The sequence below is a fragment of the Haliotis cracherodii genome, unplaced genomic scaffold (assembly GCF_022045235.1).
Source record: "Haliotis cracherodii isolate W230 unplaced genomic scaffold, xgHalCrac1.p SCAF_23, whole genome shotgun sequence".
Taxonomy (NCBI): Eukaryota; Metazoa; Mollusca; class Gastropoda; order Lepetellida; family Haliotidae; genus Haliotis; species Haliotis cracherodii.
Window position 1 is genome coordinate 979,018 of NW_027266279.1, and position 13,783 is coordinate 992,800.

The 13,783-nt window shown below is 35.8% G+C and overlaps 1 protein-coding gene across 10 annotated transcripts in view; it reads right to left on the reverse strand.

The window, feature by feature from the left end:
• Nucleotides 1-4,730: 4,730 nt before the first annotated feature.
• Nucleotides 4,731-13,783, reverse strand: part of LOC139471642 (activated Cdc42 kinase-like) — a 161,982-nt gene continuing 152,929 nt past the window's right edge. For 8 of the 10 annotated variants that reach the window (XM_071254046.1, XM_071254051.1, XM_071254052.1 and 5 more), the window contains 3 exons: nt 11,795-11,826; nt 5,974-6,025; nt 4,731-4,842 (listed from right to left, as the gene is read on the reverse strand). In XM_071254046.1, the coding sequence (XP_071110147.1) occupies nt 4,829-4,842; nt 5,974-6,025; nt 11,795-11,826 (98 nt within the window). In that variant the 3' untranslated portion in view covers nt 4,731-4,828. Of the gene's footprint in view, nt 4,843-5,973; nt 6,026-9,377; nt 9,424-11,794; nt 11,827-13,783 lie in introns of all 10 variants that reach the window. The other 2 variants (XR_011653859.1, XM_071254048.1) reach the window with 2 other exon arrangements.

The window sequence follows — 13,783 nt, forward strand, 5'->3', positions numbered from 1 at the left end:
ATCACTATTAAATCACACAAATTATGAGAAACTGACCTCACAAATTCAAACACTTTAATTGAAACTAGTCTGGAACATTCAAAAAGTTAAAACCATCATTAATAACTTAGCCAATCTTAATCAATATGGCTGAATATTACAAAAAGTTTTCTAATTTCAGATATGAAATCAATATGAATTGTTTATTTGAAGTATCAATATACAAATACCGTAACTCTCATAAAGAGTTATATATCACTTTCTTATTTCGAGTCTTATTTGGAAGATAGTAGATAAGATAAGGAAAAAGTTCTTACACTCTTGAAAAAAATCCAAAAAGATTCCAAATGTAACCATTAACATTTAAACTAAAAACATTTTGAACAAACATGAATGCTGTATGAATGCCTTGAAGGAAAATAACAGTTATTATCATGTATGTGACTGATTATATTTCAGATGCTGAGTTCCTAATACACTGATGAGTGTTGTGATTTTTAATGATAATAATTAATGTAATATTCATTTGATAACCAACACCTTAACTTATACTTCTGAGAATATGACATGATGTTCTCAAAGCCAGACAAGAATGTTCAGATGCAATCAGGGCAGTATTTTATGGTAAAATTGCAAAATTATGTCCTCATAGAACTGTTTTGAGCATCCGTTAGAAGCTGTCAGTTTCTAGATAATGTACATGATATAGACGACACTTCAGATCTGAGCCCTTCAGTAAAGCATGACACTGAACCAGAATGCAGGGTCGGCTACGATACAGTAACGAGTGCAGTACATACCGATATGCTGTGACTTAGAGTAAAAATGTAAATAACAATTAACAAAAGTTACATGAATACCACAGCTGATTGTTACAAAATAAACAGTTATTAAAAAGTTGGAAGATCATCAGAGCAATAATTGATACGAGACAAATGATTATAACAACTTACATTGAATAAACTGCTATGAATGATTATAGCAAAATTTTAGTACTAATTCTTATCATCACAGTAAAAACACACTTACAGCAGAACCTTGAACATTAACTATAATCTTTGATAAAAAGCTTTCCCACAAAGTAATTTTTTTTCTTCTAGCTCTCATTGAAGATTTAGTATATTTTCTTTACCATCTCAAAAAAATGTCCTCTTTGTTTAAGCTAATGTTTTTAAAGTATTTGTTATTCTATGTGAGATTTTGAAATAGGAATTACAAAAATCCAAGTTTAAGGGTACCTAAAATGTACTTGGAGGGGCAAAGACAATTTTAGGGGTTATTAGTTTGTGTAAAACAAAAACACTACCATATTGACCTTAATGTCAATTAGTTTTAGGAATGGCGCTTTTAATATTATGCTGATACAAGACATCTGTTGATTTGTGTTTGTTAAAGTCCTACAGATTGAGAAAGAGATCAAAATAACATAAACTTTAAAGAACGAAAATACTCATAGCAAATGAAACAACAGGGGGAAAAAGTATAAAAAACTGACTAGATACAACAGCTGTTAACATATAAAAGTTGTTTTAGTATTCAGAAGGATCACTTCATACTGTCTCCATCACTTCTATCCCTGGGTCACACAGGAGGAATATAGAACGATTTACCCAAATATTTATATATATTTATATTTATTTTTTACCTTATCACATCCATCACTATTGGGAGTTGAGGGACTCGTCATTTATTACAAAAGGAGGGATGGGGGGGAAGAGGAGTTGAGAGAAAGAGGAGATTGGGGGTGTCATGAAATAATGACAGCAAAAGAGGGTAGGTTGCCACAGTTATCACTACAATACTACAATAGGAAGAAGAAGTGGGCATGAAAAAATGATGCAGCTCTATTTTTTTTCAGAATAAATAATTTACATATTAATTTTGAACCATTTATTATTGGGATGGGAGTAGGGTCATGTAACTATGTTACATGTATTTGGGGAGGCCATGAAGAAATGTTACATAAAAGTGTGTGTGTGTGGGGGGGGGGGGGGGGGGGGGGGGGGGGATGGGGGTCTCAGCAATAAATGATACAGACCTAAGACCAGTCTCTCATTCCCTGACCCCCAATAACAAATGACCAGTCCCTAGAGATATTGCACACTTAACTTAAAAGGCAAGAGATGGAAATGGAGAGAGATCATCAGATTGGTTAACCAGCTTTATGAGCTCACAGTGAGTTTAGCAATATTCCAGTCATATCACAGCTAGGAAACCAAAAATGTACACGTGAGGAATCAAACCAGGTCTTCAGCCTGCTGAGCAAACACTTTAACTACAAGGCTACCTCACTGATGGCACCGGATTGTGAAAATGGAATTTTTAGAATGTAAAAATGTTGTTTTGAAGTAATGACCTTAGTTTTACTTTGTCTACTGATTTATTAATAATAACAAGGAAGAGTTGAAGATGCTGGACAATGAATAACTTTTTGTTGAGATCTAAGAGCTGGCTTTAGAGAGATCTAAACACCTACTAAACCAAACCCTAAGAAGCTGTTTCTAAAAGCCAAAGTGTTTGAACAGATTAGAATCAATACTAACAATTATGAAAGGCTGTTTAAAGGGGCATTATTACAAACAAGACAACCTGGTTTATATATTCATCTTAGCTATTAACAATCGTAAGACATTCTCAAAGACTTTGAAAATTCAAAACTAATTTTTAATTTTTTTGAAAATTCAAAATTTATTAATTAAATTCAAATTTCTTAAGAATATGGATAAGGTTTTGTCGCTCTTAATTAAGACAACCAAAATACATGTTGATAAGTACTTCTGACAAACAACACAGATAATCAAACTGAAATTTAGCAAATCAAAGAAATTTGGAGAGACAATAATGAGCATACAGAGATAAGGAAAGTGGTGACAGTTCACCATTTGTTAGCACCAAACAAAACAAACAGGCATTTCATGCCTGGTATTAAAAATCTAGGCTATATTTCTAATAAACAATATTACAAAATACGTAGCGAACGTGTTTACACTGAATATTTACCGTTATAAATAACTGTACATGCAGCTCGGTATTGTCTATGGTATAGGGAGAAATATACATGTTTTGAAAACCGATTCAAATTATATATACATAAAATACAGCTCTGCACAGAAATTTTACAAAAATGTTGGGAGATTACAGGAGAGGAAACCTTACTTCTTTCATATCTACAACACAAGCCAGAATGGTTTCTTAATACCTTGGATATTTTGTTTGCTTTTTCTTCTCTGAATGAGTGGTAAACATCAATCTACTTGAAATCCAGTACTTTTCTTAAAACAAGCAAAACATTTACCGTAGTCAGGATGTGAAAGAACATACTTTTAATGTGTAATGCCATTTATATGTTTGGCACGAATAGGTATTGGGGAACTTAAACAAGTTTTAGAAAGAGTGCAAGGAGTTTGTAAATTGAGAAAAAACTAATCAATGCATGTGTTCAATTTTTTCAATTCAATATATTGCATAATATTTGAAAGGCTGTTTTGAAAAAGGTCATAAGAAAGGGTTTAGGAACACCTTACATCCTCATCTAGGAATCTTTTCAGTACTTGCTTTTTGAAGTCAAAATGTGTTCGGAACACAAGCAGGGATTCCCTTGATGTATAAGTTAATTGAGAAAGTCTGAAAGACAAAGCTTTCTAGAAACCGACTATATATTCCAATCTTGTTAGTATTTATACAAACTTTAACCATGATATGAAATAATGATGTAATACAGTTGACATTGTCTTAGACATCGGTTCTTGGGATGATGTCGGCAGAAGATGCCGAAGATGGAACTGTGCCTTTGTGATGATGCCATACCATCTCTTACAGACACAAGCACTTTGAATGCAGTTTGCTTGTGTGTCGTGGCATCATCTGTGATACTGATTTCACAGAAAATATGAAGCAAGCATTTTGATAAAAGGTGTTGATGGTAATCCATTTCCTGTACAATTCTGTATGTTGCAGACTGGGAAGGTGAAGTTCCATATTCAGAACTTTCTGATGTAAGTGCACAAGAACTATTTATAAGCACTATGTTTTTTTCTCTCACATATTAATAAACAGTTCATGAAAAGTCTAACATCTGCTGTTGCAGTAATGTCAAATTTGATAAAACTGTTAATCAGAAATATTCAAAACCATTCACAAATTCAAGTTTGTTAATGCCTCAAACCAGTCACATATTTGACAATCTGATTGATAATAGTGTATCTGATCTCAAATTCAGCACTGAAGGAGTTGAAGTATTTCTGTGAGCATCCCCTCATCACTAAGTCTTGGTGATCTTTCGCATCATTAGATGGTTCTGTACGTCCCCCTATTCCTGATACTTCCGTCCCTAATACCTCTGGGGATGCAACGCCCTTGACAACATCCACTTTGTGTTTATCCTTCAAAGGAATACTTTATTCTACTCGAAATAGAAGGATTAACTGTGATATTCATGATGCATGATCTGTGCAGCACTATGGTAGAACGATCATCCTGAAAATTCTCCATCCGAAAGGAATCGCCATCGCATCGATCAGATCACTTACGACACGTATAGCAACAGTTGGTGTGATCATCTGTTGCAAGTCACACGTAATTAACCCCTTTAATCCAACACAAGATTGCAACATTTATTAACTTGTTAACTCCGACACAGGGTGAAGGTCAAACGTCGAGACTCTCAGGACTAGGTATTGGGTGAGTCAGCAGGTAGTCTGCAGCATGTGAGACATCCCACGATGAGATCATCAACGCAACTTTACATCGATGTATGTCTGCTAACTGCAGGCTCAGCAGCTGCTTCATCTTGATATACTTGATGGTTTTCTGCATGTCCCACTTGGTCAGTTCTAATGCCTTCATACACTCAGCCACACTCACCTGAAGATAGAATACAAAGTTGGCAGAAATGGAAAACTAGTGACAATCAGGGTGAACAATTGACTTGCCATTGAATGTGTTTGTGATGAGTGCAACGGTTGGGCAGCATACGCGCACCTTCTTTGTGAACACCTGGGCCCACTTGCACAAAGCGATCTTAGCGCTGAGACTATTGTAAGCCTATGCTAAAGTATGGGAGTAAGGATCATCTTAGCGCTAAGGTCGCTTTGTGCAAGTAGGCCCAGGTGTCATCACTATATGGTAGCGATTCACAAAACACATACAGTTGGAATCCTTCAATGGACTCTCCTTTCAGCAGAGATTTATGGAAGGGTCTTGTTGCTGTAATTTTGATAACTGACAGCAATATAAGATGAAGCAAATTTAGTACAATAGTGGCATAATGTTTGACATATTTAAGTGAGTGAGCAAAATCGACTTAAACTGTTTTTTAGTTATATCACAGCCCTTCGGCAGGACAGACAAAAAGCCAAAATTTATGCAGGACTTTGACATTACCACTTTGGAGAACAAAAAACACATGAGTATAGTGCTGATAAACCAGGGATCATAATTGAAAGAAAACTAAGTTTATGATCAGCTGATCTTGGCACAACTAAGGGATGCAACTCTGCCCAAATGTCTCTAGTTCAACAGTTGGTCCAGTGAACAAACTTCTGATGTTTGTGTTGAAAATTTGTCATATTTTAAAAAATATTTGTGTCATAGGACTAACAATCTAGATAGTTTTGCATATGCTATTATACAGTAATAATACCACTTATTGTGATATTATATGCATCCTGACAGTAAAGCAATGTACACAAAACTTGACACTTATCATATTAAGGGAACATACTCCATTATCAATAGGAACAGATGCCCAACAAACATGTTTTTAGTAAACTACAGTGAAATTGTAACTTAGGAACTCTTGTAAGGTCCAGAAAGTATATTCATTTTTACACAAAGTTTAAGTACTTGCACTAATTACCTGAACATGACTTCACAATATATTTATTTTTGTCATAAAGTACTGCTATACACCAAATCTTCAGGTATCCTTTACAGCCTTAACAGAATACTCCAAAAATGAATCTTCAATGGACTAAATTATGTTGTCATAGTTACCTCTGTTGAAAATATCCTCTGCAGCATCTCTATCTCTTCGCAATTCTTCTCCCTGGAGAAAAAACCCACAAGATTTTGATTAAACACCAAAATGAGATCTCATGAAGTTAAACAGACATCGGACTCATTAATTTATCATATTGAGAATCAAGACAGACACCAGCTTCAAGAGTTGACAATTATGTGAAGATCTTATTTGTTGTGGAACTTACTCCATGAAACTAACATACAACCTAAGCATGTTTATGAAGTGTGATCAACTAGCTGGTGCCTTGATGCAGAAAGAAAATAATATTTAAAATATTTTACCAGGTTAGCTGAGTTTACCATGCTATGAAAGTTCTATCTAATTTACTCCTAGTACTGCGTTTACTTCTAAAACATTAATCATGCTCTTACATCATAATCAGATGTTTGAATAAAAAGCTCATATGAACATTTAACAATACAGTTTAGATTCTTAGTTATCAATCCTAATCTCAGAATCATCTAAAAAAAAACAATTTAAAAAAATACAATCACTACAAAAATATCAAGGATGTCTTTGTGTGAAAGAATGAAAGGCGAAATAAATCTATGAAACATTGTGGAATTCCCTTTTCTTCAAAATTCCCATTTACTGAATCATCCTTGATATTTTGCATCACAAGAAAGTTCAACATTATCTTCAAGAAACTATTTGAACTAGAGCTCAAGTAGCAGGCCCAACATTTGGTAAAGCTGTCAACACTTAGTATAAACTGCTGATTAATGTCATCAAAACAGCGCTGTTGCCACAGGGCTCCATTCAACAGCATTCTCAAAGCATGGTGTTATTTGAGAATGGGAAATGACCTTCATATTAGGATGATAACATCATTATGACCATGTTGTAATCCTGATGTACAAACAGCCACTGAGAGCACATTACCACATACTCACTGCCATCCGTACAAGAAGTATACTGACTTTTACCAAGCCAGGAAAAAAGGTTAAGTTTATATCTTGTATTATGACTTTGTGTGCGGAGATGGTGTTGCGAGTATGTTTGTCTGACTGAATCTTCGGGATAGGGCAAGGAAGGAAAGGAAAGGGTTATCTCCCTTGGAACATTTATATTATCTCCCTTGGGACATTTGTATTATCTCCCTTGGATTATTTGGATTGTCTCCCTTGGAACAAGCCAGCTGAAGATTTCAAGTTGCATTATTTGAATTTGCATGATAATTTGTTTTGTTGGGTTGACATTTTACCAAACGTTTGAATCCGTAAACTTATCTAATTTGAGACTAGTGCAGACACTGTCCTCTGCATTAGTAATGCATTACATTCAGACAATGTAACCATCTGTGGACGGGTGTGAGGTTTGACAATTTGGAACATTTCACGGAGGAGGATGTAGGCCATTTTCACAGGGAGGCCTTCAGACTGACAACATGACAGTTGGTAAATTATTCAGCAGAGAGAAACCTGTCATGTTTCATGTCGATCAGTCAAAACAATGCAACCTTGATTGACATAGATATAATATAAGATACATCTTCTAGCACAGTAGGGGACTTGCATGCCGCAGTGTCGACCATGTCAAGAAGTAGTCAGACAAGTCGGACCTGTGCAGATTGGTTGCAACTACGTGATGCTACTACGTCTAAAAGATGTCGATGATGCATATTGTGTGATGAAGATGATTACATCTGGCATAAAGTTCATGCATGATTCAAATATATCCAGATTACTTGATGATGGTGAAACAGAGTTTTTTAAGGGTACCGAGACTTGAGACCCTTGTCAAAATGGGGATTAGGTAGTGACAATGGCTACTGAAGATAAACTTAGTGAGACAAAAGGCCGTTCAGCTTTGACCAGACCCCGCAGCATTACTACTACATACCGCATACACCGTAACGAGAAAAATTGACAAAGGGGTGCTTAATGAAAAGCTATACAAAGAGATGAATTTGTTTTCTGAGATTGAGCGGTTGTAAACAATCTTAGTTAAAAAAACAATGAAACTAAGTTTTTTAATAATAGTTCCTAGGAAATCATACACCCCTTCTTCAATGTATTTTTTTGTTTGTAATTAAACATGGACTTTCATGTACATTTTCGGTCTTATACAGGAGTGCTCTTAAAGATAGCTTACAGATTGGTGGAAGATTATCAGGGAGCTCTTATTGGAGCAGAGCAGTTAAGGAGCAGAGCACTTAATACAGTATGCAAGTGAGTGAGTGAGTGAGTGAGTGAGTTAGGTTTAACGCCGCTTGTAACATTATTCCAGTTATATCGCGGCGTGTCAGCTTAATGTGGGAGGAAAGCCCGAAGTGATGCAGGTTTCAGACGTTTACCACTTCGGTGAAACCCACGAGCACGGGTATGGTGCTGACAAACCTAGAAACATAATCGGGGCGAAATGGGACTCGAACCCACAATCATAGGTTTCTGGCGTGCCCAAGGGACGCAACTCTGCACAGCGAATCATGATGACTGGGCCACCCGTGCCCCCCAATATGCAAGTGACAACTGGTGTACAGTGTTGACTACTGAGTGACACAGCCTGCAGGGTGCTGGTCAACTTTGTTTTCTCTGTGTTCGACTTCACGTTTGTTCAGAATCAGCACAAATTATACCAATAACCTATAGCAAGCATATTGCTGCCAGTGTCTCACAATGTCGTGCCCCTCACTCATTCAGGTGAAATATGATATGAAATGTGTTTGCAATGACAATGAGTGTGTGAAATGATGGTGTATTGTTAATCAGAAAAGATATCAAGAAACTAGTTCAAATCTTGACAGGTGAGTGAAATGGGGAATAATGTCACATCCAAGATCACGTCTTTTGGTATAACGCGGCCGGGGATCAAACCCGGGACCTTCTGCTATCCAATCGACCACGGACGTGGTTTCATTATGTAGAAAGGATGTCAACAGAACCCTTATCTCCAAGAAGGACCGGAAGGTTTGATCACCAATCAATAATTGCCACATGTTCAGAAACAACGAATACAAAATAGTCAGAAGCTGTTCCATATGGTGTATGAATTCAGAAAATTCGCTACATGGCTGAAATAATGCCGATTCGAAGTCATATGTTAAATTTAACTCATTCACTCAGAAAATCACTGTGATCCAATACCTAAAGTTCCAAGTTAACAACCTCCCACAGAAAATCCAACACTTCAACCAACAGATTGTAAACATGAAAATATGAATATGAGAAAATGATAAATACATAAATTCATGAATAATAATGATTAGTAATATATATTGGTATATATATATAAATATAGGTATATCATGCATAGCTTTGTTAGCCTGAAACATCTACAGCTTCAATATACACAAGTTGGAATTTACAAGAGTTGAAAAGGGTGGAAAGAATCTGTTTCAATAACCATGTTATGAATGATAATACAATAATATAACCTGTGTGAAGTAAGTATATCTTTCTGTCCTATGAACTATTCTTTTCCTGAAAATAAATTTGCTTGAATGAAGCTTCTTCATAGAAATATTTGTTCCATTTTGTTATTGGTATCGAGAGAGGAATCTTAACATGTAATAATTCCCCTTTTTTGTTGACATGCCACACTGCTTGAGCAGATACAAAAACTGATTTGCAATGATCTTAATGTGTCTAGTACATGGTCATGGAAATGAGAGACTGATTATTTCTTGGTTTAGAGATTACTGATCTCACAATTTTGAAATATGGTAAAAAGACATTCACAAATAATATTCAAAGCACCAAAAGTTTCTATTTCAATCAATATTTGAAAAAACATTTTTTATATGTTCCGGGTATTACTCCGATAGTCATCAAAAGAAGAGAAGATATTTTTAGTTTGTATTTTGTTTTGGTCTCTGACCTTTTCGTTATGGAAACAACCTTTAAACCAAGACATATCCAACATGTCAAACGTACAAATGAAATGAGTAATGTACATCAAAGTGATTATCTCAATGACAATAACCACAAAAGAATCTTCTGCAGGTCCATGTACAAGAGAAAAAACAAAGTATCCATTAAAACTCATTCAGCACATTGTCCCTGGAAATAGCATCAGTATTTACAATCGAGACTTGACATCACTGAATAAAGTTCAACACTTTCAAGAAAACTTTGAAAGTCAAATCAGACATAACAACTAAGATACATTTGCACAAAAGTTGACAAGAACTTGTTGCCCAAAACAAACCCAGTCTTCAAGTGCCTCGAACGTTGCCAGCCAATGAAATGCATGGTGGTAGATCACATGACCAGTTGCATTGCATGAGTGAGGAGAATGACATGTGGGAGGTCACACGACAGACACATGATAGACGCATGACATGAGTGAAGATAGGTACCATGAAAGATACATGCATGACATGAGTGAAGATAAGTACCATGAAAGATGCATGCATGACATGAGTGAAGATAGGTACCATGACAGATGCATGACATGAGTGATGATAGTGACATGGTGGTGGTCACATGGCGATGCATGACATGGTGGAAGGTCACATGACGATGCATGACATGGTGGAAGGTCACATGACGATGCATGACATGAGTGATGATAGCCACATGGGGTAATAGCTCTGAGAAGTAAACAACAAATATCTACCATCGCCCACAGCTGAGAATTTGTCCCAATGCCATTTGAATTATGAGGCAAGAAACAATTGGCCCCCTCATTACCACTACCAAGTTGGGGGGTGAAATTCTCTTTTTGTGAACAAATTGTCGCCACATATAAACATATTTATCAGATTGTTTGTACAGGTCAGAAACTTCTATGTTCTTGTGAGTGTAAACCAGTCCATTGTGGGATCAGAAGAAGAAATTTGTTTCAAAATACTCATCTAAATTTCCTTTTGAATTAAAGCATATTTTCACATGCACTCTGTACATATCTATTTTATCAATAACCTGTTTCAAACAAATTCTCAGCTGTAATCCCACAGAATGTCAGAAAAATAAAAGACAATGTGCAGAAGAAAATTCTATGCAATGTGAAATTAGCAACAAGGCTAGAAACAGAAGGTGTGCTTACTAGTACTGCTAAACCCAAAACTAAACAATCCCTATTAACATCAACTAGTTTCCATGCCAACCAAAAGAAACATCAGATTACATGCTGTGTGTATAGCTTGCTTCAGAGTCAGATCTAAAGTTTCCTTAATCTTAAAGCTGTGTGATTTTCTTGACTACCTGATCTGACCCGAACCCTGTTTACAAGGCAATCCCAGAGCAGTGACTGTGTTTTGTTTCTTGTTTAAAGCCGAACTCAGCAATATTACAGCTATCTGATATCTGCTAATCAAGTCTGGACCAGACAATCCAGTGATTGACAGCATGAGCATCGATCTATGCAATTGGGATACGATGACATGCATCAAACCAAGTCAGTGAGCCTGACCACCTGATCCTGTTAGTCACCTCTTACGACAAGCATAGTTACCCTTTAAGGCAAGCATGGGTTGCTGAAGACCTTTTCTACCCCGGATCTTCACAGGTCTGCAATAACTGTGTAACTTTAACAGCTTAAAACAGATTTACCACAGCCATAGCTATGGTTGCCTTGTGAAACGGACCCATTCCACAAAATGATCTTAGCACAAAAGTGATTGCAACTCCCATACTTAAAAACAGGCTTACAATCACCATAGCGATAAGATCACTTTGTTGAGATTCCTATCAGAATCAAGAAAAGTAAACTTATAATGAATTAATCTCATCAGGTCAGTAACACGAAAAATATGTTTTGTGAGTCCTCTAAAACAAGCAATACAGGTTGATGCATCATGAAAAAGAAAACAAGACGTTCAACAAAACAACATCAACATGCTGTCCTCACCTCTCCATCATGGTTTATCATTCTCGAGGAAACTGACAGAAATTACCACGTACAGTTCATGAGGTAATAACAGTACATCGGTATCCTGGCTACCAGCACAGATAGTCTTAACCGTATGGTCACAACAAGGAGCAGCTTCACTTGCTTTAGTCTTATCAAGATTTGGACATCCTTAAGATGGCGCTTGCTTTACAATAGTACATTAAACTTAACATAACAAACATTATTTGCTTTGAAAAGAAATACAGAGAACAAAGTAAACCAATTCACATGTTTTGCCAGGGGTGAAAAAAATCTTTTTTTATGTTAGTGACCCCCAAAACAGGATCAGTGATTATATTTTCATGAAAATTATTATGGAAACTATCCTCAAAACTTTGAAATTTAAACTGAACATTCAACTGATGCAATTTTACTTATAAACAGTAAACACGCAATATCGTTTGTTTTCCGCACACTCACTTACTCCACTATGCACACTGTGTACATGGTGGGTGCTGGCAGCAGATCAGCGCATGTTACCCTTGCCACAAACACCAGGAGTCAGCACTGATGGTCAGTGTTCTTTCATCTAATTGTCACCACTAACTTGCCTTTCATGCTCAATGGAATCTGTTCTGCCAGATAATCAAGACAGATTATTCTCTGTCACTGACATTTTATATTTAGCAGAGATTTCCAAAACTACTATTTTCAAGAGAGTTGTGTATCCTATTTATCATGGTCTTTGTCCAAGGTTCATACAGATACGGAACACTAGAATTCAAGGCCTTTTCAAGGCTTTTTTAATCTTATTGGCCTCAGACTGTCAATACTTTTTTGAATCCAGCATACTATATATTAGTTGTAAGATCAAAACAGCAATATAAATATCACAAATTTTCCAACAAAATTGATTTTTACAACCAACAAGGAGATTAAATTAAATCTGTGATGACTCCTTCAAGGTCTTTGGCACAGTGTCAAATCTATCCCTGTGGTAAATCACACTTAACAACCTTGGTACAAAACTATTATGTTTGTGTGTTTTAATACTTATATTAACAAGGTCATGTAATTTTGTACACATTCAAGGCATTTCAAGTTATTTTGGTAATTTTAAAGGCTTTTCAAGGCTGACACTATCAATTTTAGGGCTTTTCAAGAAGGAACTTGACATCCAAGTGATTTTCAAACCTGTATAAACCTTGTCACAATTTCATTTTATTAGAATTTTTTGTATATATTTTAAGGATACAATCACAGTCAAAGTCAGTGAATACTGGGGACTCTGTTACTACTACTATTACTATTACTGTGGCATACCAGTTTGTCCATTGGGAAAAAGGCAGCACAGAAAGGCACATAACATGGAATGTCAAAGTGTAATACTATTGAGTCTGTGACATGAGGCTAGGATATCGTTCACCCCTGGCAGCAGTGATGGTGGGTTTAGTATGACAGAGATTTCCTGTTTACCATTTACTTAACATTTCAATGTCAATTGAAGATTAGTAAACATTTCTTAGACAAGTATATTTAAAAAATAAACTTCACCCAATTAATACTGTTTTAATGAGTCAGTGTAATTCTGCAATTCTGATTTATTAAGATTAGTAAAGGGAATTGTTGAATCCTATTTGAATAACCCAAAGATCCCAATGTTAATTTAGGGGTATTATATGACTGGTCTCCTATGTTTAGTAAACAAACAAGGAATGAGGTTACGTATCATGAGATTAATTAACTTGTAATGAGAATATTTCAGACGTGATGAAAATATTACAGTACCTTGTTCGGATTTATGGCTATTTCAAATTTATGGCTATTGTTTCAAAACAAATATTTGATCAGACAGAAATAAATATTAAACAGTGCTTAAAAAGAACTGTTACTGGCTAAAACTTACATGCTCATGCAAATTATTACAGATGATAAATTGTCGAAATCAAACATATGTATCACCTTATTTTCGTTTCAAATTGTAATGAACTGCCTCTCCCATGGCCT